The following is a 23085-nucleotide window of genomic DNA, read 5'->3' on the forward strand; positions in this document are numbered from 1 at the left end:
TAATCATTGTCTGGTCCAGACTCGATTACTTACAGACCGCTGAAATATAGCTGGAATATTGCTGGAATAGTGCGGCGTTGAGCAACAAACAAGCAAACAAAACTACTAACGCTACCACTACTTCTAATTATGCTATTATGAGAAGAATGATAATAAAATACCTTTGGTGTACTTGAATAAAACGCCATTGTCAGAGCCGAAAATGTCATACCTGGAAGGAAAGTAATTAGTCCTGCACCATGACTGTTGAATATATTTATTTTATGAAAAAAAAACACAATCTAGAAGCGTATACAAAAGCAAGTCTAGCCAGCTCCAGCTAGCTGTATAAAATCAGCATCGGGAAATTTAAAAAATATATTTTTAGAGTCAAGAAGGGTATTGTGTAATATAAGATTTCATAGACTAAATGTTAGTCTAAAAGTAAGATTCAATCATTTTTAACGGATTTGCATATTCCCGAACACAAACACAACGAACCCAGTAAACAAATGAAATATGCGATCCACGAAGATATAGATACGCATTGTATAACTGATAGTATGACAGCAAGACCAAAAGACACCTGGTGTCTGTGGCGTTCTGACAGTCACCCATTGTGTTTGATAAACACATGCTTCACAGGATGTCGGAATCGTACAACGGTCTCTGCTTCAAGCAGAGATTTCTGATGATTATTCATATTGGTTTGTGGCTTTTATTTAACGCCGTCTTGAACAGTATTTCAGTTGTCACGCGTCAGCTTGGGAGGAAATTTAAAGTGATGTCGGTCTTAAACGTTTACCTTTGGTGAAATCTTTGAATATGGGTATTGACATGCAGAACATCATAATAGATCTGGAATTGAAACCCATCATCACAGGATCCTGGTACAGCTAAAGGACGCAACTCTGCACAGCGAGATGCGGCGCCTTTGTTGGCGTAGCCATGTGTGCATCGTATCTGTGCTAGGTTGGTTGGTTGGTTGGTTTGCTGTTTAACGCCGCAATCAGCAATATTCCAGCTATATGACGGCGGTCTGTAAATAATCGAGTCTGAACCAGACAATCCAGTGATTAATATCATGAGCATCGATCAATGCAATTGGGTTCGATGACATGCATCAACCAAGTCAGCAAGCCTGACCACCCGATCCCGTTAGTTGCCTTTTACGACAAGCATAGTCACCTTTTACGGCAAGCATGGGTTGCTGAAGACCTATCCTACCCCGGAATCTTCATGGGTCATCTGTGCTGACAGAATGTGACTCGGTTACGTGTCTAACTGTAAAATACGAACAGTCACCATCAGTAAATAATGCACCGTCAGAACACATGATAAAACGGAACATTGTTTATTCCAGCATATCTAAATACAAAGGGAAAACACATAATTAAAATGCTTACCCGGTAAATAACATCACGTGATCATTCTGTGGAAGCTGATTGGATGCCACATAGTTTCGCAAAGCAAACAATGTACTGTTAGCATTTACGTTATTACTAACTGCAAACTGACTTGTGAGTATTGCAGTCGGTGACGTGGCAGTCTACAACAGAAACAGAAAAAAATGACATGTTTAGAATTATACCGTGTTCACTGAAACCCCGTTTATTAGGACTTAACGTTTTTCTTATGATCAAAGTTGAAAATGTTAAAATGAACTCTGTCTTAACCGTACTTCCGTGCGACCGAACTTTTAGTCCGGTTTAGGCAGAGGTCCTGCTCAGTGTGATTATAACAGTAGATAAAACTATTGGAAAGAAGTATAAGTGTGAAAGACACTAGTATTACTTGAAAGAACACCGTAGTAAAATCAGAACCGTTTATGTGTTGCGGTATTGACATAAATCTGGATCGGTCAGAATCAGATTTTGACAGATTTTAAAGGGGCATTACTCTAAACCTATAATGTGCAAATCCGGAAATCGATATTCCGGACGAATGGAACACGACGGCATGAAATGATCATGTCTGTATTAAAATGGCAAACAAAAAGAAGTTCTTTGAAAGGCATTTAGAAGTAATACACATAAGGAAGAGAATGTATAGATGTCAACTTCCGTATATGAGGAACACAACGTTTTCGGGGCATATGCTTACTCCTTCTCCCCAAACACATCATTCACCTGATGAAGGAGTAAGCATATACTCCGAAAACGTTGTTTTTCCTCATAATAAAGAAGTGGACATCCATAAATTCTCTTACAGAAGAAGTTCTTTTCCATAATGTTTTGGGGTCTATTTTAGCTTAAACAAACAAGCAAACAAACAATACAAAACAAACACATTATCGACTTACCTCCGCAATGATTATATGTGCGATTCTGACATTGATTTTGTAGTCTGAGATGCTGGCGAAGCGAACATTCACCTGAATAAAACAAAATAAAGAATATATACACCAGGAAAACGTTTAGTACCCCCCGTTCTTTGTTTTCAGTATCTCGAATTGCATAGTATAGTTTCTAATTCCACACAGCTTTGAAAACTGTGGTGAAACATAAATAGGATAAACCGGGTTTCGAATCCACAAACCTAGGTTCTGGTACCCCAAGGGGCGCAAATGTGCGTTGTGAATTGCGACGAAAAATAACTTAATCTAACCCCGGAGATTTCAAGATTATTTTAGTAATTTCAAGATTATTTTAGTAATTTCACGGCCCATTTCTGGTGTCCTCCGTCGTGATATTGCTGGAATATTGCTTGAAGCGGGGTAAAACCATTCTCACTCACTCACTTCTAAAATCTTCGATAAACATATCCTTGGACAAATAAGGGACACAACTCCGCATGGCGAATTGCAACGTCCTAAACTTAACCACCCGAGAAGTTCCAAACCAGTATGAAATGAAACTGTTCACTAATGAATAAACGTAAAAAGAAGAGGATTATGATGAAGGAAGCAGTCACTCACCCCTTTAAAAACCAGCGCTATATAAGTCTTGATATCTGATTTAGTCTTATCTATTGTTGTGGCTGACCCAGTTACAAATTTGCGCCAACTGTTGAAGAAAATGAAACATATTTTGACACAATTTAGACTAACACCAAAGCGTATGACGAAAACAGAGTGGTTCTATTACGTTCTGCTTGTGTCGCCCCGTGGGAGTTCCGGGATAGAAAATGTCCCTAGCAGTCTGTGCAGGTCTCGAGGGGAGACTTAATGGATCGGCGGGTCAGGCTTGGTTGCGTGTAAGTACCCCTACGGTGTGGACTGTTGCTCATGATATTGGTCACAGGATTGTCTGATCCAGACATTTCTGTCCGCCGGCTTATAGCTGGAACATTGTTGAGTGCGGCTTAAGATAACACACACTCACTCCCCCTCACACCCACTCACCCACAACCACACACCAACGCACCCACAACCACATACCCAGTCACCCATAACCACAAACTCACACCCCCTCACATCTACTCACCCACAACCACACGCCAACTCACCCACATACTGATTCACCGACACACCCACAAACTCACACACCCACGCACCCATAACCACAAAATCACATACCCACTCACCCACAACCACACACCAACGCACCCACATACCCACTCCCCGACACACTCACAAACTCACACAACCACAACCACGCACTCACACAACAACTCACCGACAACCACACACCAACTCACCCACATATTCATTCACCGATACAACCACGCACTCACATACCCACTCACCCACAGCAACACACTCATGCTCTCACTCACCCACAACCACACACTCATACTCACTCACCCACAACCACACACCAACTCACCCACATACCCACCCCCCGACACACCCACAACCACACATTCATACGCTCACTCACCCACAACCACACACCCACTCATCCACAGCCACACACGCACACAACGACAAACTCACGCAGCAACTCACCCACATACTCACCCACTAACTCACTCATCCATGCACACACACATACAAACGCGCGATCTCGTGCGCCAAAAAACAACGCCCAAGCAAACACACACTATTCCAACGTCACCGACCTTACTTATTATTTATATATAAGACAATACGAACTTCGGATATAATGAAGTGTGTTCAGGGCTCCTTTGAATGGGTCATATCCGGGCTCGACTGACAAAGCATATTCTCATTATTGATAAAGGATACTCACTGCTGAAAAAGCTGATTATCTACTATTACTAAAACGTCAATGTTGTACTCTGAGACTACTTCTCGTCTGTGCCGAAATCGACGGTTTAGTTGCTGATGGAATTCTGGAATAAACATAGATAACAAACAATGAATACAGAATAAAATATGACGTTAACAACTCGATCTTCGGAAATAAACGTATATAAATATAGAGTCAATTACTGCATAATTATGCATTTGTGGACTTGGCGTATTGAGGTTTAAAGTACATATTGTTTTATCGTACTGCATAGGATGATAAGGTTTCGTTTATGAGAATATAAATAAAGAATTAAATAAATATTATTTACTGACAAAATACAAAATAAATTTTAACGAAAAATACCTATTTTTTCAGTATTGGAGACTTCCGACAACGGAACCAGATGATGAACATGGCGGGAGGATACACCCCCCTCCAATGGCTTCAGGCGGTATAGTTGGCCGCCAACGATCACAAACCCAGACTGAAAATAGGGCGTAAAGGTTATATATCTGTCGATCATCATTATCCTCATCATCCTCATCATCATCATCATCGAATATTCTTCTTCTTCTTATTATTATTAGGCTCATCAGCTGCGGGCCTTTGCCCCCTCTACACGAAGCCCAGACAGCGAATGGGGCTTCTCCAAGGAAGCACTGCCTAGTCAAACCCACCCAGAACTTTTTATTATTATTATACGCACTATTCGATACAATGGTCTGGATTCTGTCATAGAGCATGCGACTTCAAGGGAGCTGGTTCGATGGACATCTTCGTAGGATCTCTGAAAACACACGCGAAAATAAGTACAAAAACACATGCGTTTATTTAAGTCAGTTCTACGATTTCACACGGGTACAGTTTTGCAGCTGTTTTACAAGTACAAAATATTCCTCACGTGTTTTGTTTTCCAGAAACCTTTCGTTTTGTTTCGTATTTAAAGCAGTCCATGCAGTGGTGTCAGGAATTACAAAGGTCAGCGTCATCGTGAGTCACAACATACAACTGAAGATTGTTTCCGTTACAGCGCCCATGTCACGCGGAACAAAGGTAACATATGCAATGATTTAAGGACATTGCAAAAGAAATCGAAAGCAAAAGAAACAATTCATTTCTGGTTCTCACAGGGACAATACTTCCATGTGATTAGAAATTCACCCATTTCCCATCAAAGGTCATGCCAGTGTGTGTGAGTGCGTGTATGAGAGAGAGGAGAGAGAGAGAGAGAGAGAGAGAGAGAGAGAGAGAGAGAGAGAGAGAGAGAGAGAGAGAGAGAGAGAGAGAGAGAGAGAGAGAGAGACACTAAATATATTTCAAACACCATATTGTAATTTCGTGGGAGTTAATTTCCAACAGTCTGAAGCATAACTATTTATTGAAAGAATTCTACAGTCATGTCAGTAGTTACAGACGACGTCATCATATTGATAGATGTTCTGGATTAACTACATGAATCATATTGGAAAAAGCAGAGCCCATATTCCCGAGCGTGATCGATGATCGTTGTCAAATGACATAACAGTCTTATTTTAAATCGCATGTTGTTCGTGATCTCTGTAAATACACAGGTCATTGGTCTGTACATATTAAGGAAATTACTCTGTAAATAAATGGAATATTAGTCTGTAAATTCAAAAGGGCATTACTTTGTAAACAAAGGACTTTACTATGTGAGAATGAAGGACAATACTCTTTGAAAATGAAGGGCATTACTCTGTTAAAGTATTCAGTAATCAGACATTTTATATATCGGGACGATTTCGACTGCAACCGCATAGTCCGGATTAGCGAGATTGTACATCGCAAACACAACGGGAAAAGAAGAAAAAACAGATAAACTGGGCCACCTCTATGTTTGTGGGAATGATAACTTCTTTTGCACAACCAGTAAAAAATACACAACATGCATGTTGGTTGGTTGGTTTATTGTTTAACGCCGCACAGCAGCAGCAGCAGTAGTAGTAGTAGTAGTAGTAGTAGTAGTAGTAGTAGTAGTAGTAGTAGTAGTGATGACAGTAGAAGTAGTTTGTTGTTTAACGCCGCACTCAGCAATAATCCAGCTTTATGACGGCGGGCTGTAAATAATCGAGTCTTGACCAGACAGTCCAATGATTGATATCATGATCATCGATCCACGCAATTGGGATACAATGACAAGCATCAACCAAGTCAGCAAGCCTGACCACCCGATCCCGTTAGTCGCCTCTTACGACAAGCACAGTCGCCTTTTACGGCAAGCATGGGTTGCTGAAGACCTGTCCTTCTCCGGACCTTCACGGGTCAACATGAACGTAACCGACATGCGCGGGGATGCTAACGCAATGCCCTCTTGAGAAATCTCAAGTTTGTATTTCCTTCTGGGTTTAGCTGGATGATTCAATGAGTTATATTTAGATACATTACGGATAATGTACAGTCTTTGTTCATTCCCATTGTCTTGTTTCCTGTCCTGGGGGGTGGGGTAGGGGTGGGGGTGCTGGTGGGGGGATACTCAACTAAGTCTTACGTGTTTCTATGATTGAATGAGTGAGTAAATGCGTAGTTGATTGCGTGAGTGAGTGTGCGGGTGGTTGAGTGAGTGAGTGATTGACGCAGGCCTTTTATATTCCTTTGGTGAAAGAGCGTATGGGTACAATAAACCAAGGAGCATAGTTGGTACGAAATCGGGATACGAACCCAAAATCAACGGGAACCTGGCACGACTAAGGGACGCAACTCGGTACAGCTGTTTGAGTTCGTCAGGTGATCTATGTAGAACATTGTGAGCGAGACAGAAGTTCACATTGACTGCTACATCGTAGACATTAATATGTAATTCTTAATTAGCAAAATCAATCGGAGCTTTGTCATTGTTGGATCACGATTCTGTGCGAAGTGACTACCACATGATTGTCAAGCGGCGTTAAACCCTGCTCAATAAATAACCCGTGGACGCCTTGTGGTAAAGGTGTTTCCTTGTCACGCATCAAGCTAAGATTTGACTGACGACGTGGGGAACCTACTGGTACATGTATATTGGTTAAGATCACATCACAGAATAAAAATACCCAAGACCAGATTAAAATACTTGCTCGTAATAAATATTCAAAGGCTAACATGTCAATTATAAAAACGAAGCAAAATTTAGTTTTCAGTAGTAATTAAATAACCTAGGTCTTGGAAATTATATAGATTATAAGCAAATTTATGAAATTAGGACTATTATACAGGTATAGGTTCAGTAGTAACGCGTACGGTACAAGTTGGGATAAAGGTATCTGTAAAAATGAAAACAAAATAATAGTCTCGATCCAGACAATTCCTTATGGTGATAATTCATGCTCACTAACACAAAACATCTTCACATTAAAAAGCGATTATGTCAACAAAGCGATTTTATTAATATTTTTATTTAAGACAATTGTTATTCTCTTATTTCTCATATGTTGTTTTACCATAATATCTAAAAAAATTACTGGTATACATAATTCATCACACAAATAGTTAATATAATATTGTTAATGTTACTATTTTCATTGAAGTATGGAAGTTTGTATGCTGGTTACATATTTCAATGTTTAATACAGTCCGCTGTCTGCATATATATGTTTATGGAAAGAGAGTTGTACTTTAAACAACTTTTGCCTAATCAATTTGACCTTTTAATGTAGCCTCTTTTCCTGCACCTACTTTCTATGTTACCCCTTCCCCTACACCTAGTGTCCATGTTTACCCTTCTCTTGTGCCTAGTGACCATGTTGCCCTTTCTCCTACATCTAGTGTCCATGTTTACCCTTCTCCTACACCTAGTGTCCATGTTTACCCTTCTCCTACACCTAGTGACCATGTTGCCCCCTCTCCTACATCTAGTGTCCATGTTTACCCTTCTCCTACACCTAGTGACCATGTTGCCCCCTCTCCTACATCTAGTGTCCATGTTTACCCTTCTCCTACATCTAGTGTCCATATTTACCCTTCTCCTACATCTAGTGTCCATGTTTACCCTTCTCTTGTGCCTAGTGACCATGTTGCCCTTTCTCCTACATCTAGTGTCCATGTTTACCCTTCTCCTACACCTAGTGTCCATGTTTACCCTTCTCCTACACCTAGTGACCATGTTGCCCCCTCTCCTACATCTAGTGTCCATGTTTACCCTTCTCTTGTGCCTAGTGTCCATGTTGCCCCCTCTCCTACACCTAGTGTCTATGTTGCCCCTTCTCCTACACCTAGTGTCCATGTTGCCCCTTCTCCTACACCTAGTGTCCATGTTGCCCCCTCTCCTACACCTAGTGTCTATGTTGCCCCTTCTCCTACACCTAGTGTCCATGTTGCCCCTTCTCCTACATCTAGTGTCCATGTTGCCCTTTCTCCTACACCTAGTGTCCATGTTGCCCCCTCTCCTACACCAAGTGTCCATGTTGCCCCCTCTCCTACACCTAGTGTCCATGTTGCCCTTTCTCCTACACCTAGTGTCCATGTTGTCCCCTCTCCTACATCTAGTGTCCATGTTTCCCCCCCTCTCCTACATCTAGTGTCCATGTTTCCCCCCCTCTCCTACATCTAGTGTCCATGTTGCCCCCTCTCCTACATCTAGTGTCCATGTTGCCCCCTCTACTACACCAAGTGTCGACGTTGCCCCCTCTCCTACATCTAGTGTCTATGTTGCCCCCTCTCCTACACCTAGTGTCGACGTTGCCCCCTCTGCTTCATCTAGTGTCCATGTTGTCCCTTCCCCTACATCTAGTGTCCATGTTGCACCTTCTCCTACATCTAGTGTCCATGTTGCACCTTCTCCTACATCTAGTGTCCATGTTGCCCCTTCCCCTACATCTAGTGTCCATGTTGTCCCCTCTCCTACATCTAGTGTCCATGTTGCCCCCTCTCCTACAACTAGTGTCCATGTTGCCCCCCTCTCCTACGTCTAGTGTCCATGTTGTCCCCTCTCCTACATCTAGTGTCCGTGTTGTCCCTTCCCCTAATCTAGTGTCCATGTTGTCCCTTCTCCTACATCTAGTGTCCATGTTGCCCCTTCTCCTACATCTATTGTCCATGTTGCCCCTTCCCCTACATCTAGTGTCCATGTTGTCCCCTCTCCTACATCTAGTGTCCATGTTGCACCTTCTCCTACATCTAGTGTCCATGTTGCACCTTCTCCTACACCTAGTGTCCATGTTGCCCCCTCTCCTACATCTAGTGTCCATGTTGTCCACTCTCCTACACCCAGTGTCCATGTTGCCCCTTCTCCTAATGTACCAAATACCTTTTGCACCTGATGCACCCGAGTAAGTGAGTGAGTGAGTGAGAGAATGAAGGTGGTGTCAATAGTTTCCACGTAAGGAATCGAACCCCGATCTGTAGTAACGATCGAACCCTTTAACCACAAGGTTATAACACCGGCCAGATGCACTTGCATGATACACCACGAAGCAGAACGATAGCAAGTACCCAGAAATTGTTTATCTTGTAAGGGATCTGACTATCCCCGCGGAACAGTGTGGTGGACACATATGTGTTTCAGTTGTGGTTTCGTCACAGTGGGTATTTCATGTTCCGAGACGTGAGCGTAATCGATATAAGATATCAGTCTTGTAAGCCACTTCCTGGTGTGTTTTGGTCCGTCCTAAACGAACTGCTACCGAGTTGATTTTTTGTCTAAAATCAGACGGGATCCATCGTATTTTCAATTTTATGCCGAATTTCACAAAATACATAACACAGGTAATTTTGGGGTAGAGCAGGAAGAGGTTTCTTTCTGTTCCCATATCAACAATAAGATTATTACATATGATGGACTCGTGAAGATCCGGGGTAGAGGCAAATAGGGTTGTCATAAGAGACTACTTTCGGGATCGGGTGGTCAGGCTCACTGCGTAGATCGATGCTCATGATATCAGTCACTGATTTATCTAGTCCAGACTTGAATATTTAAAACGGCGCGGTCATGTAGTTGTAATATTGCTGTGTGCGGCGTTGAACAAAAAAGAAATAAACAAACAAGCATATAATGATTACCACTAGGGGGTGGCCATTTGAGGCTACGCGTAAACTACGGGATCATTTCAAAACGTTTTGGGAATTTCTTCCGCTGACAACACAGTTATTTGCATATTACAGTCTCACCCATTTAGTTGTTATCTGTTGCCAAAACCTGGAGACGGATTGCCCATTCGCCTTCCTCCCCAACACGGGAATGGGGGCTCTGGTGTCGTGATGTGGTTCATGCTGTAGATGTAGAGTTATCGATACATTGCGGCCTTGCATTTGAAGGTAAAGTTCGTCTGCAAGGTGGCAGGAACGTTGTTCCTCATTTGGTGTGGCCTGGACGGATATACGGACGACTCTGTCTGTAAATAAATAAAGTAACATCTGATTTGTAATTATAGGAAAATGGATATTTCGCGAAATATGATTAATCAATTTTCGTTATAGTGAGATGATGCCTTGCCAGGAACAATTGGCTGTAAAGGGTTTAGTCAAAATATATCTATAATTCACGGCTTTCTGTTTGCTGCTCAGGACCAGTCAACTTCCAGCCCCAAACCGTCAATGAGCGATTTTGCATTAAATGTCAATATAAAATGTAGATCGTGCAATAAATTTAATGAGACTGTCCAACACATTGTCAATGGATGCCCATCTTTGGCAAAAACACAGTATCTTAAGCGACTTGATGGCGTGGCAGGATCCTGTTATTACCGTCTTCACGATTATAAAGGGAGGGAGTGGTTTGATTAACCCACCAACCCCGCTCTTCCCTCAATCTCTTATATGAACAATTATGACGGGAGAGCGTAGTTTGATTAATGTGGAGGCTCCTCATGGTACAATTGTGTAGTGACTCATGAGGAAAACAAGTTCCACCATTGTTCTCGGTGCCTTATGTTTGGTACCACCAAATATGTTGACTGACATTGGGAGAGTACCCGAATTACAGCCCTTCTGACGATATGGTTAATGCAGAAGGCTGCAGTGTTGGGGAGTCTTCACATACTCTGAAATTTGTTGGGTGAGTAGGCAGAGCTTCCTGTCCCATTTGCTGTCTGGGCTTCGTGTAGAGGGAACAAGGGCCATGAGTTGATGATGCGCCTAACCAGCCTGACTGTGCCAGGATCACCCCAACCCTCTTTGCTGCATGCTTACGTCCTAATGATAATAACCTTGAAATCTACCTCGCTCGGAAATCATCACTTCGAAACTTGGGATTACAAAATGTATTAATCATTCCGTTTCATGAAACCCGTATGAAATATCATTGAAGCGGAACTTGTAATGTAATCTATTCCAAACACACCCGTTAAAAAGATATAATTGTAGTTTGTTCTTTACAATTTTAAAGCACTCAGTAACTCCTGCATCAAATGTATTCTGGGCTAAACTGATACCAAACACATTCATCTTGCTTTATCGAAATGACACGTTGACTCCCCTTCACGTGTGGATGTAACCAGAGTGACACGCTTGACAACACACATTATCTGGAGATAAAACAACTTTTTGCGCGTTTAGCAGTGACTCAGAAGACTGTTAAAGAGAAGTTCGCGCCGCGAGCTACTAGTTTGAACGTTCTGTCTCAGACCTGCGTCAGAATATAAACTGCCGGGCATAAGAAAGTACTCTCCCATGTTTGAAAGTGGCTAATCAAACAAACAAGAAATGGGTATTCGATGGTGATGTATTTGATACGGGTACCACATACAATATTTCATTCTTCATATCAGTGAGTATCTCACAAAAGCTGACGTGGTCATGACGTCTCAAGGGACATGAGGGTCACAATTTGACAGTACACAGTAATGAGCAGAGTGAAGTGTGTGGTTTGTAGCGCATACTTTCTTTTGCCCGGCAGTGTAATATGCCTGGCAGTAGGCACTCTCTAGTAGTCTCTTCTTCTCCTACTCCTTCTTCTTCTTCTTCCTCTTCTTCTTCTTTCTTCTACTTCTTCTTCTTCTGCTGCTTCTTCTACTTCTTCTACTCCTTCTTCTTCTTCCTCTTCTTCTTTCTTCTTCTTCTGCTGCTTCTTCTACTCCTTCTTCTTCTTCTTCCTCTTCTTCTTCTTTCTTCTTCTTCTTCTTCTTCTATGCCTTCTTCGGTTACCGCAGCTAATATATGCCGAGTGATGCGTTCGATATAAGCAGAGTACCAACATTCACCATAGAGTTGTTAAAGATTCTTCTGTTACATCAGTTTAAACGATTTAGCGAGCGGTTGGTTGGTCCATCCAGATGTACAGAAACGTAGCTTTGAGATATAGTAAATGGTAAAGAGATAACGATTAAACATGATGCTTTGTGGCTCCAGTTTGTGGACGACTTCATCATTGCTGTATCGCTACGCATCCAGATCATAGGTACTCTTGGTTCGAACAGGATCTCAGTAACTAAATGGATCGAGATCAGGCTCTATGACTTAGTTCATTGCGTCTTATCATACCCCTACAGGGCGATGCTCATAATATCAATCACTTGTTTGTCTGGCCCATACTCCATTATTTACAGGCCGCTGCCATAGAGCTGGAATATTGATGAGCAAGTTGTTAAACAACAAACACACGTTACGCACGGACAAAGTCACGACTATACCAGGAACTCCAAAGAAGCACGTTTCAAATTAACCGGTTCGCAGTTGTATTGGCTCTCTGATGCTGTTGGTTCCAAGAAGACCCCAACTTGCGGTGTAAATTCGCATCCGCCCACTCTCTTCAATGGTGGCAATTACTTAATTAAATGCGTAGCAAATTATTGATACACATCCTCATTGTCTGTATTATGTCGCTTTTCGTGTTATGCTGAGTGGAATTATAAATATGCTCTTAAATATAACTTGGATTTCAATGTATTTCGTCAGAATGTAAATCCTGGTACCTCGTGAACAGAATCTCACCGCAAAACGTTCTGCATTTGAAAATGCAGGCATTACATCTCCTCCTCCAAAGACAGCAAGTTTGAAAGTATATTTAAGAAGTAAATATGCTATCTTTTAAGTCTCGAATATATCTGAGTTTATTAAACATGATGTAATTATACTTAAACATGTGCACAAATATATCCTACACTGAAGAAGTTCGTGTGTGAGAGAGTTGTGCATTTTAAGAAGATGTCACCCTTTGCTGCACGTACCTATTTTATTAGTCATCCAATATCATTAACAAATATTAAACACGTTTAAAAACAAAAAAAGAGACAAAACCCTTTCCATAATCATATAAAATATCTTCATTGTGCGATTTCGACTACATCATTACAATGTGATTATGAATCAAGAAATATCGACATCGTTATAACTATATTGTCAAGGCAGTGTAATATACATGTACTAAACATCTAGAATGAACACAAACGATGTGAACATTGATATTGTAGCAGGCCGTGGAGTCATCCCACAGATGACATCCTTACCTTGTCAGCTTGCTGATGGCTTAACCTCTTTGGTCATGTGGACAAGGCATCCGACCTCTGTCAACCCAAAGATGACATCCTTACCTTGTCACCTTGCTGACGGGATTAACCTCTTTGGTCATGTGGACAAGGCGTCCGACCTCTGAGCAGAGGGTCTGTGGTTCGAATCCCATCACGGTACTCGGAAATTGTATGGCCGCTAATCTCGGGGTCCCTGCTTCAATATATATAACTTGTGTTCAATGACTGTACACTAATTGGATTGTTCTAAGATCATAATAGGTCAAACTCTGACAAGTATGCTGCTTTTCAATGACGTATCTGCAGAAACGTATTCTGCCGTGTGTATCTCATATGACATTATGTATATCTCCCGGGTACTGGTTGAAGTTGTCCAGCATTGTACAACACATCTATGTCCACTTAAAGACACATTTGCTACTATGTATATCAACTGTAGTAGGCAGTTTTGTATCGTAGTGTGAGATACTTGATATATCTCTTGGACATTCCATGACACAATGACATACTGATCATACAGTTAACCAAAATTAAAAATATGTATCTCCTTTTGGGGAATTATCTTATAAGGGATCCACGTTTTTATAGGGAGATTCTTGATGGAGACAGAATATGTTTCAAGATGATGTTTCAAAACACACAATTGTTTTCATTGAAATGAGGAAACGAACAGTTTAACACATCATCTACAGCACATCCAGCCGAGCTAGCAATTTATTGTTTTTTGTAACACCGGAGATAAAAATTCTTTTTAAAAAAACCAACAACCCAAGGCCCCCTTCCCCTGCATAATCCAGGATTGGAGTGAGTGAGTGAGTATGGTTTTACGCCGCTTTTAGCAATATTCCAGCAACATCACGGCGGGGGACACCAGAAATGGGCTTCACACATTGTACCCATGTCGGGAATCGAACCCGTGTCTTCGGCGTGACGAGCTAACGCTTTAACCACTAGGCTACCCGACCGCCCTCCAGTATTGGAAGGTGACATGACATAGTATGTATATCTCTAAGTTACTGCAATTGAAAAAAATTAAAGTTCTCTCTTCAGAACAAATTTCTGCTGCGTATATCACCCATGGAAAACTGTACCATTTGCTAATATGACACGATATATGTATATCCTTGGTACTGGATTATAATATGACACAACACATGTATATCCTTGAAAATGGATTATAATATGACATGATATATGTATATCCTTGATACTGGATCATAATATGACAGGATATATGTATATCCTTGATACTGGATCATAATATGACACGATATATGTATATCCTTGAAAATGGATCATAATATGACAGGATATATGCATATCCTTTAAAATGGATCATAATATGACACGATATATGTATATCCTTGATACTGGATCATAATATGACAGCAACAGCGAAGATATTTTCTTGTGTATATTCCTTCATATACCAGGATCTTGGCGTAGGATTGTGATAGGTTTAGTCATATGACACTCAGCGATGCGGATACATGAGATTTCACAATATCTCCACCAGCCGGATCTACATGTACATGTGTCAAATATTTGTTTTAAGAATTCGCATTAAATAACCACAGTTGAATTGTAAAAAATATGACTCTCTTTTCTTTTACGTGACGCAAAATGTAGCATAATGTAAACCTAACGTTTTTAATTAGTTCCAAGCTGTGTGTATCTCGGATAATTTAAAAATTCGAAGATATAATTGTCTTAAAAAATCGCTGGATTGTATATAAATTACAAATGTAAGTTGACAGTTAACAGGACTTCCCCCCCGACTTTACAGTGAAACGACCGCCTCCGTGGTCTAGTGGTAGAACGTCTGCCTGGAGATCGATTACAGGCCGCGTCATACGAAAAGACGTAAAAAGATAGTAGTGTTACCCTGTCTGGCGCTCGGCATTAAGGTGCTAAAACAAGGACTGGTCGGCTCGGAGTCAGTATTCTGTGTCTGAGTGGAATATTCATGTTAAACTGCAGCATGATATCTCAGTGGGCTAGCAGTATAACATCGGCACACACATACACACACACGCATACACGCACGCAGGCACGCACACACACACACACACACACATACACACACGATTGAGGTGGTTGTGTGTGGCATTGGAGATTCTGCTATAGTTATAGTTATGTCTGCATTATGACTGTATGCATCAGTTCAGCTGGCAAAGACATCTTCGTCCTCATTATCATTGTGGAGTATCTTTAAAATTAGTAATGATACTACTTCCCATGCTTTTGAATGTCTTTTGGGACTAGGACAATGCTGTGTCATAAGTCCGCTACTGTTCACCTTTCTTATACATGGGCGTTAAAACAAAATCATAGGATTACTCATTGTATACATGTAACTTCAATACCGAATACTACATCTTAGCCCTAACATGTTATAAATTAGAAACCCAATGCAACAGTTTAGATTCAGTTCCCATTGCCTAAGAAATTAGTAAAGAAACGAGAAAGATGGAATTTGTGTTATTTGTAAAGAGTGCTATATAGAAGACGAATATCATTTTGTTTTGATGTGTAAAACATATGATCTTAGATCCCAACTGATAACACCAACAGACTATGCCCATGCTACTAGACACACATTTGATGTATTAATGTCGTCCACTAACGAACACACCGTCAAAAACATCGATGTTCATATATAAAGCAGAGTGTATTAGAAGCAAACTGGCATCCTGGGCCTCCGACACCCTGATTGATTGATTACAGGGGTTTCCGGGAATATATTGTTTCGTTTAAACATAACCAGGGTCTTAGTTATAGTACCAACATGTATTGTAAGAAAATATCTGTGGGCCATGGATTTATATTTGTTTCTACAGAAGTAAGAACACGGCACTTTCTACTCACTTTAGTCCAAAACTTGTGATAGAGTGAAGGCATATATATGTATTCTTTATTCCTCCATAGGAGAGTTACATACATATAAATACAGTATTTACAAGTGTATGAAAACAGGCATTCTTATGTTAAGTCTATCCCTGCTCACATGTCAGAACATATAATGTTTCTTCACAAGGTCTATATATTTCTTCAATTGGAAGAGACCTTTGATTGCAGCTTTTACAAAGTTCTCTACCGTCTCTGGATTTGCTGGGATCGGGGGCGTACATGCTAGGAGACAGCCAACTAACTCAATTTGGTGCTTGTTATGAAGAGCCACGCTGACTTCCACTGCACAAGTGTCGACTATGCTACACCACAAATTGTCTCTGAGTTGCTCTGTCTGTGGACATATACACACAACATGAACGAGCAAGTCCTGGCGGGCAAACTTACACATGTCACACACACCCTGGACTAACCAGGGTCTTAGTTATGGTACCAACTTATTTCGTAAGAAAATTTCTTAGGGCCATGGATTTATTGTTTCTGCAGAATTCAGAACACAGCACTTTCTACTCACTTTAGTCCAAAACTTGTGATAGAGTAAAGGCATGGTTACCAATATTCATAACGAAACAAATGGTCATTTTGACCATTTTTCTGCTTGTCTGAAAGATATCATTATCCAGCTTATCTTTAGCATTACTTTTTTAAAATTTGCATGTATGTCCAATATATAAGGTCGTATACTGAGTGACTCATATAGGAAGTGTTCTTATCAGGGTGACCATAGTAAGTGGCACACGTGTATATTGGTAGGCGTTGTTTGTCCAGCTCTTCAACAAGGACGTCGCATGAGTACCCCTCTCATCTCATGTCTTTTTGTAGGAGGACAAATAACGGATGCCCAAGTCGTCAAAGGCGCCGCAATTCGCTGTGCGGAGTTGCGCCATTTTGATGTACCAGAAAACTTTGATCGTGGGTTTGAATCCTAGATTCGCTCTGATAATGTTTTGGTTTGTTTGTTTGTTTGACGCCGCACTCAGCAATATTCCAGCTGTATGACGGCGGTCTGTAAATAATGGAATATAGACCAGAGAATCCAGTGATTGACATCGATCCAGGCAATTGGGATACGATGACATGAATCAACCAAGTCAGCGAGCCTGACCACCGATCCCTTTACTCGCCTCTTACGACAAGCTTAGTCACCTTTTACGGCAAGAATGGGTTGCTGAAGAACAAATCTACTCACTCACTCACTATCATTAACAACACCAAATACACAATGCGTCTAGTCTGTATTGTCAGAGTTGCACAGAATGAACCCTCTTTTTACCTACAAATCTACTTTAACAAACGGTTTCTTCTGTAGTATATTTTATGAATACGAAAATATTTTAATACGACTGATTTTGATCAAACGATCTGGGTCACGGAGTGCCATTAACAATGTTTCTGTGGTTGATTATGATGATGCTAGCGACGATTGTTGGTGACAAAGTAACAATACAATCAATCATTAGCATCCATAATCGATCCTACGTATCCATAATGGAACACAAATGTTCGAAATCGATCACAGTATTCTTAATGGATGACACAGTAGATCCAGTAAGCATGAGGATAGCTAAATTTTAAGTATTCGTTAAGAGATGTAATGGTGATTCTTAAGCTAAAATAGGAAGAAAATATGTGCCCGAGTACCAGTGATTTGTATATGCACCCTAAACCAAAGGGGACTTAACTTGACCAGAAATAAGCATTTTTGTGTATGTACATTTGTGGAAATACAAAATATTCTAGAAACTGTTCATGATTTTTATAAATGATAGTCAATGGCAAATTCTGAACACCATCATCAGTCTCCAGCAATACGTTCTCAAGTGAAGACGAGCACACAATTATTTAATAATATCCCTATAAATATTCATGATCCCTGGTCTTTTTGTTCAGTATAATTATGACTTGATATACATGTAGCCGTCAAGTAATAATGAACGAATCACACCCTCGTGGACACTACTAAATCGTGCCGCAATGGCCGACCCTCAGCGTGTCTGGGTCGGGTAAGACGTGTGTAAATATAAAGCACAATATGTTACACGGGCAAGGCTTGCTATATATTCTGCCTCAGTGCATCTAAATGAAATCGTGAATGTGATAAATCTTAGCGCCGATTTACTCCTTTACTGGCGCACAAAGACAAGATTATAGCGAGTACGTGCGTGTTTGCTTTCACTGTCTGTGAGTTTATATTGTAACTGAAGATGTCTCGTGAACACTGAGGTTAGATCAGGTGGAATTTCAGGCCATGGTGATCTTACACTGTACACCGGCAACCAGAAATGGATCGGAATGGGATGTTTGAGCTGAGAAGGGTTAAGAATGGATGTTTGAGGTGAGAAAGGATAGGAATGGGATGTTTGAGCTGTAAAAGTATATAGGAATGAGATGTTTGAGCTGGAAAAGTATATAGGAATGGGATGTTTGAGCTGGGAAAGGAAAGGAATGGGATGTTTGAGCTGAGAAAGGACAAGAATGAGAAGTTTGAGCTGGAAAAGGATCGGAATGGAATGTTTGAGCTGGGAAAGGATAGGAATGTGATGTTTGAGCGGAGAAAGGGCGGGAATGAGAAGTGTGAGCTGGAAAAGGATAGGACGGGGATGTTTGAGCTGGGAAAGGATAGGACTGGGATGTTTGAGCTGAGAAAAGACGGGAATGAGAAGTGTGAGCTGGAAAAGGATATGAATGGGATGCTTGAGCTGGGAAAGGATAGGAATGGGATGTTTGAGCTGGGAAAGGATAGGAATAGGATGTTTGAGCCGAGAAATATATACATGCGATGCCACAACTTAGAAAGGAATGCTAGAGCTCAGAAAGGTGTAGGAATAGTATGGTAGAGCTAAAAAGGGTAGGAATGGGATGTAAACACAGAGAGAGGGATGTAGCTAGCTATAGGATGCTGGAGGTGATGAACGGCACGGAATGGGTGGTATTGAAGAGGAGGTTGTTTTGCATCTTATATAGCATCTAAAGGAGACCAAAATAACAACCCTGCTTAATAAACGCTCCCATTGTGGTACGACAATCAGACAACCCCATTCCCGTCTTGAATACGCTGAAATTGGCGTAGGAATTATTCCAGCAAAATCTAGGGTGGGTGGGCATGGGTAGCACAGTCGTGAGAGGCGCCGCAATCCACAGTGAAGAGATGCATCACTGAAGCTTCACCAAAGTGGTAAACGTCTAAGACCCGCATGCATCAATTCAGGCGTTCCTCCCACAACAAGCCGAAACGCGGTGATATCGGAGGAATTCATCAAACTCATTTACTCACTCACTCTAGCGATATCTGCATAACTAATGTTCATTTGACATTTTTAGCATTGATAATATTTGAGGAAGTTCAGCACCGGTTATAATAAATAATAATATGATTTCGAGGAGAGTGCGAAAATTACGTTCAGTCGTTTACTATACGAGGCGCTTTTCAAAAAGCCGCCACGTTTTCTGGTAAACTCGTCATAGTCTATCAATGATACATGCAATCTATTAAAAGTCGTTTTTAATAAACTTGTTGAACATCTATTTAGATGTGACCTGATTACATTCCCCGGTATGCTGAATTAGACGTGAATCACATTTCATATCCGATTTGAGCAACTGATTATAAACTATAAACGCAACATACGTGTAACAGAGTAAACGGTACAAAGTACTACATATAAATATTTGAAATACTTTTTAAAGAATTGAGAACTCGTGAACGCCATTCTGGGGTCATATTCAGGTATATCGCCGAAGGGACCCCAGAAACGCGCTTCACGGATTGTTCTCATAAGCGGAATCGAACCCGGACCTTCGGCGTCATGCGAGAAGGCTATAACTACAAGGTTAACAAACCCCCAAGTACCTTCCCTCCTTGCCCTATGTCAGACTCATGTGATAGGTCCAAGTGACGTAGGACGTTCACATTGTATAACCTTAATGAGCCCCATTAGCACAGTGGTCACAGACCAAGGCTCAACTACAAATCCAAGATTTAAGCCCATGACCAGAGACTCCTGCACACAAATCCACACAGCGAAATGCTGCGTGTATTTTTACACCAAAGGTCCCCCTGTCCCGGATGTTCATAATAAGGATATCACTCATTTACTCAATAACAGTATTAGCACACCGTGAGTCACCATGGCTTGTGATTGATTGGGTGCTGTGAAGAACCTACCGCTTCCGGGTATCATTGTCACACGTTTGTTCATATTCTATATTAATTATACCACATTGTCTCTGCATACTACAAAGGCGAAGTCGATTTCCAAGTTGATCAAACCTTTTTGTGTTACAATACATGTGTTTTTTTCGTTTATTTATCCGTAAAATATTGTGATCAATAGTGTCTTTATGATGAACAAATAAAGACACCCGTGATCACAGAAGATAGAGTTTATGCGGATCCACATATATCTTACTGTTCATGAAGCACCAAACATTAGTTTGTGTGTATGCTCATCCACATACATGTGTTCATGAAGCACCAAATATTAGTAAGTGTGTATGCTCATCCACATACAAGTGTTCATGAAGCACCAAACATTAGTTAGTGTGTATGCTCATCCACATACAAGTGTTCATGAAACACCAAATATTAGTTAGTGTGTATGCTCATCCACATACACGTGTTCATGAAACACCAAATATTAGTTAGTGTGTATGCTCATCCACATACATGTGTTCATGAAACACCAAACATTAGTTAGTGTGTATGCTCATCCACATACAAGTGTTCATGAAACACCAAATATTAGTTAGTGTGTATGCTCATTCACATACAAGTGTTCATGAAACACCAAATATTAGTTAGTGTGTATGCTCATCCACATACAAGTGTTCATGAAACACCAAATATTAGTTAGTGTGTATGCTCATCCACATACAAGAGCTCATGCAGCACCAAACATTAGTTAGTGTTTACGATACGTTAGAATATATATATATCAGTAATGGATTATATCTGTTTACTGTTGTGGGATAGATGCCACAATTACGAACAGTGAACAGAATGTAGCACACGATAATGTCATCTCTAACTTAAATACAACACACGTAGCAGAACTAAACGACACAGTTGCGATTGTATGTACTATGTTATCAATAATCATAATGATCACTGTTATTAAATAACAATCGTCAAAACACGGACCTGTGTATCGCAGTCAGCCAAGCGGAACGACCGCTTGTAACATGGTCCGTAAAACCGTGAAATATATATCCCGCGTTGAAACATTCTCTCTCTATAAGTTCAGTTTATGCATAGATAAATCCTCAACAATATTTCTCATATGGTATCAGAACTAATATACATACACAATTAACACATGGTGATAGTGCATTACATAACGATTTATTTAGAACAAAAAGGTTTATGCGAGGAATTGATATACCGATTTGGCAACCCATGGATTTTTTTTTATAGAAACAGTTTTATTTGAATCAAGTTAGGGACAAGTGATACTTGTACAAATATTCGACCCCCTGTCAAAAGAAAATTAACAACGGCCTTGGTGCTCAATCCCTTTAATGTGTTTTAGCCAAATTAAACCAGAACAATCGTGTGATAGCATATATTAGAAACTGGGTCACAAATCAAACCACAATCTGTGTTGTTTACATAAATCTACAACGCGAGAAGCTACGTTAAACATCCAAACAATAAAACGTAACTGCTTGAAATGATGATGACCACAGGTGTACAGCCTTACCTGGTCGTTGTGATGCAGCAGGTAGCACAGGTGATAAAAACAAACAAAAGATTACAGGTAAAGTATTCAGTTCTTTCATCGCGTCCGGTCAATCACGCTTCCTGGTGAGCGAGTGCTTCAATGTCTTCGTCAGCTGGCGATGGTCGGTAGCGATCTGCTCCCCCCGATGTGTCGCGCGACAAGAATGAGTGAAGATCGCATGGAACACGATCCCCCGTGTTCAAGGGAGCGTGAAAATAGAGCACAGGTTGATTCACGGGTCCGACATACGATCCGACCCCTCATTGCTTCATCTCCGGGTGTTTTGTAAAATGTTATACAGGTAGTTTAACCTGAATGACGCGGCATTCTCAAGACGGGTGACGTATATTTACGCAACAGGGGAGACAACCCGTGTCGTCAGTAAGGGTAGTTCATGTACAAAGGGCGTAGCCCAGTCGTGATCCGAAAAGCCTATCGATGTGGTCGATACCTGAATGAGTCTTTTACTGGAAATAGAAGGTGTTGAAAGATCAAATCGTGTTGACTGTGATTACAAAAGCAAAAGCCGCAAGTCTTAAGGCAATATTGAAAGCATGGTTGAGTGTATCATAAAAGCCCAATGATCACGAACAGCTTGCTTTACCCATAGAGCGAAGGTTAAACATTATAATCTAATTTATACAATTGAAAGGGCCTAAATTACAACGGGCGAGGACTTGAATGTTCATATCCATGTGATTTACGCTTCTTGTAGCTGTTATTGTAGAATGTGAATCAGTCCAAGCTAGGGCGAGGGTTGTGGCAGGTTCTCCGTCTTTAGAAATACCGCGTGGCGTCAGAGTGTAAATTATAATTTAATAACCATTTAGTGGAAGCACGTTGTCGCATGATATTTAACATGAAATTGTGAGTGAGTGAATGTTATTTTACGCTGTCGAAAGGGCTGTACATGAGGACCAATCGCGGTCGTAAGTTTGACCT

General features: G+C 40.9%; 1 protein-coding gene across 1 annotated transcript in view; it reads right to left on the minus strand.

Annotated features, from left to right (window-relative positions):
• The window catches only part of LOC139462239 (A disintegrin and metalloproteinase with thrombospondin motifs 7-like), a 38864-nt gene extending 16400 nt beyond the window's left edge, over positions 1–22464 (minus strand). The window contains exons 1-9 of the mRNA XM_071243838.1: positions 22123–22464; positions 10218–10441; positions 4822–4902; positions 4479–4599; positions 4113–4215; positions 2897–2984; positions 2282–2353; positions 1386–1528; positions 162–211 (exon numbers count right to left, since the gene is read on the minus strand). Coding sequence (XP_071099939.1) covers positions 162–211; positions 1386–1528; positions 2282–2353; positions 2897–2984; positions 4113–4215; positions 4479–4599; positions 4822–4902; positions 10218–10441; positions 22123–22201 — 961 coding nt within the window. The 5' untranslated portion in view covers positions 22202–22464. The remainder of the gene's footprint in view (positions 1–161; positions 212–1385; positions 1529–2281; positions 2354–2896; positions 2985–4112; positions 4216–4478; positions 4600–4821; positions 4903–10217; positions 10442–22122) is intronic.
• Between the last annotated feature and the right edge of the window lie 621 nt (positions 22465–23085).

This window comes from Haliotis cracherodii, unplaced genomic scaffold, assembly GCF_022045235.1.
Source record: "Haliotis cracherodii isolate W230 unplaced genomic scaffold, xgHalCrac1.p SCAF_15, whole genome shotgun sequence".
Taxonomy (NCBI): domain Eukaryota; kingdom Metazoa; phylum Mollusca; class Gastropoda; order Lepetellida; family Haliotidae; genus Haliotis; species Haliotis cracherodii.